This window comes from Macadamia integrifolia, chromosome 1, assembly GCF_013358625.1.
Source record: "Macadamia integrifolia cultivar HAES 741 chromosome 1, SCU_Mint_v3, whole genome shotgun sequence".
In the NCBI taxonomy this organism is placed as follows: Eukaryota; Viridiplantae; Streptophyta; class Magnoliopsida; order Proteales; family Proteaceae; genus Macadamia; species Macadamia integrifolia.
The window spans coordinates 1,522,883-1,527,199 of record NC_056557.1 but is presented as its reverse complement, the minus strand read 5'-3'; the positions used below and the strand labels follow the sequence as shown (position 1 = coordinate 1,527,199).

Sequence of the window (4,317 nt, the reverse complement as noted above, 5' to 3'; positions counted from 1 at the left end):
ATGTTCTGGCAGCCTTCTCCAATTTTTATGGGGTATGTACAAATTCGATGGTAGATATGAGAGCCCTTAGAGATGGCTTGGTATTATGTAAGGATTTGGGCCTCTTTGACTTTTATATTAATTCTGACTCGTCCCTAATTGTGAAACTTATCTCTCAAAGATCATATACCTTGTGGACCTGCTAGTATTGGTTTCAGGAAGTAATCAACTTCTACGATTCCATGAGAGTTCATATCTCATTTTCATTTCGGGAAAGCAATTGTGTAGCGGATTGGTTATCCAACTTTGCATGTGAATCTACAATAAATTCAGATTTCTATGGTGATAATAATCTCCCATCTAATATTAGTTACATCATTCGGGAAGATAAAACGTGATTACCAATCTTTAGAATATAATTTTTCCCCTTTTGCAGGTTTTCCTTTTGGGTTTTGCGAGTGTCAAAGTGATATTTATCTCATGGATTGGGATAAAGCGGACTATGTCCCCCCCCCCCCTGTTTCTTCATTATTTGTTTTCTCTTATTTAATAAAATATTAGGACTTCCCCAGGTCCCAGATAATATTCGATTAAAAAAAAAAAGGCTTTATTGTTTCAATGTAAAATGCACCGAAAATAAAATAATGTAAGAAAAATATTCTACAGCTGCTAGCCTGCTACCTTATTTTACAGATTTTGGGCATAAAATAGTTGGTCCTATGGTAGGAATTTACTTCCTTTCTTTTCTACTTACTAATCAAACACTTTAGTTTTGACTGAAAAAACACTGTAGTTAAAAGGTAGAAACCCATTACAACTAGGTGAAAATCGTACCTCCTCTGAGCCAATACTTAGTGTGAACATAGTAGCTGGAGACATGGGCTGTACCTGTAAATCATCGGTTACCATGAACTTGGTCAGTCCACAAACAATTACTCCTCCATCTCCTTCGGGTTCTTCTTTTCCCATGTATACGACCTTGTAGCCGCCATACCTCTTGGTAGAGACTCTGTTCCTAATTCCTTTTTCTTTCCCTTCCTCCATATCCATATAAGACCCATTTCATTTTATCCCCTTCATGGAACACGCTTGCTTTCTTTTTGCTTTTCTTCTCACTTTTGTTTCGTACGCGTATAAACTAATCAATTAAATTCTTCTCAGAGTACCTGATTCGATTCGGCTCATCTCTTTAGTGCCCATCTTTCTCTTTCAATTGATTTTTATTTTGAGTGAAATAAGTGTGAATCAAACACAATGAGAAAACTTGATCCGATTACCTTGGTGGGTTAATTGATTGGTTTAAAAAGTTGAGGTTTTCGGTGGGCGGTGGACTTTTTTTTTTTTCGGGTCGATAATTTGTCGAATATTGGTATCCTAAATGAGGTTGTAAGTTTTGATGAATAATTTTGGAAGAAATAAATTTTGTATACAAAATCCATGTTTCATCTGCGACTTGTGGAGGGAAATAGTGCCTCCCATATTCATGGACACCAAATATAGTTAGGGATATGAATTGCCATCAATATGAACACACCATGTCAAATCCATGTTTGATTTGGTTTTTGGATTAGCTTTGAGTTAGCTCAACATGAAGCATTACTAGGGTTGCAAGGAAGGCGTGGGGCAGGGGACGGGTAGGGTTATTAAAAAAAGGGACATTGGGAGGAAGTTTAAATTGCAAATGCATGGATGGGGAATTAAATCTGAGACGGTGCGCTTATCCATACAATCCCCAATTTTTTCTAATCGTCAGTAATTAATTCTTACTTTTTTTTTTAACCAAGATGCCAGCTTACACGCATCTTGACTAATCTTCGAGGAAATTAGCGCAGCAACCCACTCCACTGTCTCCACTTAAATAAAAAATGCACAGATGGAGAATGGAACTTGGAACCGTGCGTCTATCCACATAATCCCTCAATTCGCCCTAACCATCTGGACAACCCTTGGATAATACTCCTACATTGTCCCATATACCTTCTGAACATCATCAGATTTTCCCCTGACTGTTGTTGTGGGAAAACTCAGTCCCAAAATGTTTTTCAGCAATTTAGGCAAATGAGGGAGCAATGTTTCTAATTTAGTCAGTGTAGTGGGGATATCTAAACCAGTGCAAATATCTTTTATGTTGTTAGATCGATTGATGAGGTTGAGATTTTGTGGCCAAGTGAAACCCAAGGTTCCCCTCTCCCATGATAAATTTCATAGATGCAAAAAGTCCATAGAGGTGCGTAAAATGTGAATGCAAGGGAGAGTGTTTTGGTCTTGCTATTCATAATTAAATTATGAATCTTTCTCCAGTACCACAGTATATAAACCTTCATTATTCGTCAGAACAATTCTTTCTTTGAGAGAGACATTCTTTGCAGCATGGACAATTGACCCGATTTTTCGCCTACTAATGAATATGTTTGTTTGCGTTTACTTTATCATTTGATGTTAAGCATCGCCTGAACGCTATGAATGGACAAATAGACTCATTTTTCCTTTCTTCTATCTTCAAGCAATTTAATTATGCCATTTTCAGCAGTGCGGTTTACTATCCTTCTACATATGTGCAATATCTTGGATCAATAAAATTAAAAATTCTTGCTACCAAAATAAATACAAAATACAGAAATGCGATAGACTAATATGTTGTTCTATAAGGGGAATAACATCGATGCCAAACACAAGTCCACATCTGATGAGCAAACTAATAAATAAAACGACCCACACAAATTAAGGTCACTGAACTCAATAAAGGCTATTTTAAATCCCATGATGTCCTTATAAGGGTTTTTACTTTTCTTGCTTGGGAGTCTTTAGGCCAATGTTAACGAAGACATCAGTCAGTACCGATTTGGTTAAGAGGGTAGCCGTCAATAGCTTCAAAGCCTGCATCACAAAATTTATAATATTGATGTAAGAATCATGACTTAATGCTCTTATAATCCAATTGGCATTTATGAAATGAGCTCTGTTACATAATCTGGTGGGAAGATAACAATCCAAGGGATATAGAGGTGTGTGAATGCAGGGGAAAGGTTCACCCATGACCAGACCTATGGTTCTATGAATTTTCACCATATTTAAGAATCATAATTCATTATTTCTACATTATTATCAAAGATGATTCATAAGTTTCAAAAATTTTGAGCCACTCACCTGCTCCTCGCCGATGCTAATCATCCGAACCTCCAAGTCATCTAGGGGACCCTCTATGATTTTAAGAAGAGAGAGACTCCACATTGAGACTAGTGGAGTGAAACCCAAATTGTCTGTCACCATGAAAGTCGACGGCCCCTTGAGGAATCCTCGGCCTGTTGTTTCAGTTGTTGGAGACCTATAATATAATTGATGGCTATATTGATTTGTACGACCACGATTAGATTGCTGCTTAGTAGTCAGGTAGACAGTGTAAGGCTTATCTTTGTTCTGTAAATTTTCATATCTTGTACACCACAAGTAATTAGGCATATTAGTTTCATTTACTCCTAGTGGGTTGTAGGAACCACAGCACAAGCCAGGGTGGAGCAGCAGGTCCCTTAGACTATCATCCCTTGTAACTTTTGAACATTCCACAGTCTTGTACAGATTGTCCATGGATCCCAGTGACGAATTCCCATCCAAGAGTTGTAAAATCCATCCAAGAGGCAAGGTAAGGAAGCTGAGGAGAAAGTTACCCATGTCTTCGCCAGCTTCAGCATATGATGCTTTGTTCATTGACTTGCTTATCGTTAACTTCATACTCATACCTCGTGGAAATCTGAATAAAGTACTTCCACTACTCTTTGACTGCAATGCATCTCCTATATCAAATTTTAGGGCTTCAGATGTAAGTCCTCGCTTTCTAAGAAAAACATCTGTTAGAGGTGTCTTCGAAAATAATGATCCCTTCAGCAGATTCAGAATCTACAAATGAACACATAAAAACAATACAAGAAAATTTTTAGTAAGATAAGATTGATGATTATGGCTATACGCAATAAAAAGGATTCTAAGGTACCTAGCTATATAGTGTACACATAATGCTTGAAACATTGAATATTTGATTTATAAGATCTCTTAACCCAAGGAGTCGGTGAGTTCTTGTCTAACACAATAGAAGAGACTAAGGTTGCGTTTTGTAGTCATTCAGTTCCAGAAACGACATTTCGTGTCAAAAACAGAATTTTCAGTTTCTGTGTCAAAATGCCATTTTAAAACAAAAAAAGTGGTGTTTGATGAATCTGTTTCAAGTACAATTACTCTAATTGTTCACTTTTTTTTGTATTGGAACAAAAACGAAATGACGGAACAAAGTTTTTTTGTTCCATCATTTGCGTTTCTATTGTTAAAAAAAAAAAAAAAAAAAAA

General features: G+C 36.7%; 1 protein-coding gene across 1 annotated transcript; it reads right to left on the bottom strand.

Annotated features, from left to right (window-relative positions):
• Positions 1 to 2,544: 2,544 nt before the first annotated feature.
• LOC122076341 lies at positions 2,545 to 4,189 on the bottom strand. The gene is made up of 2 exons (XM_042641653.1): positions 3,127 to 4,189; positions 2,545 to 2,856 (listed from the first exon to the last, which is right to left on the bottom strand). Exons 1-2 carry the CDS (start codon positions 3,712 to 3,714, stop codon positions 2,761 to 2,763), a joined length of 684 nt encoding a protein of 227 aa, XP_042497587.1. The 5' UTR covers positions 3,715 to 4,189; the 3' UTR covers positions 2,545 to 2,760.
• Positions 4,190 to 4,317: the final 128 nt, after the last annotated feature.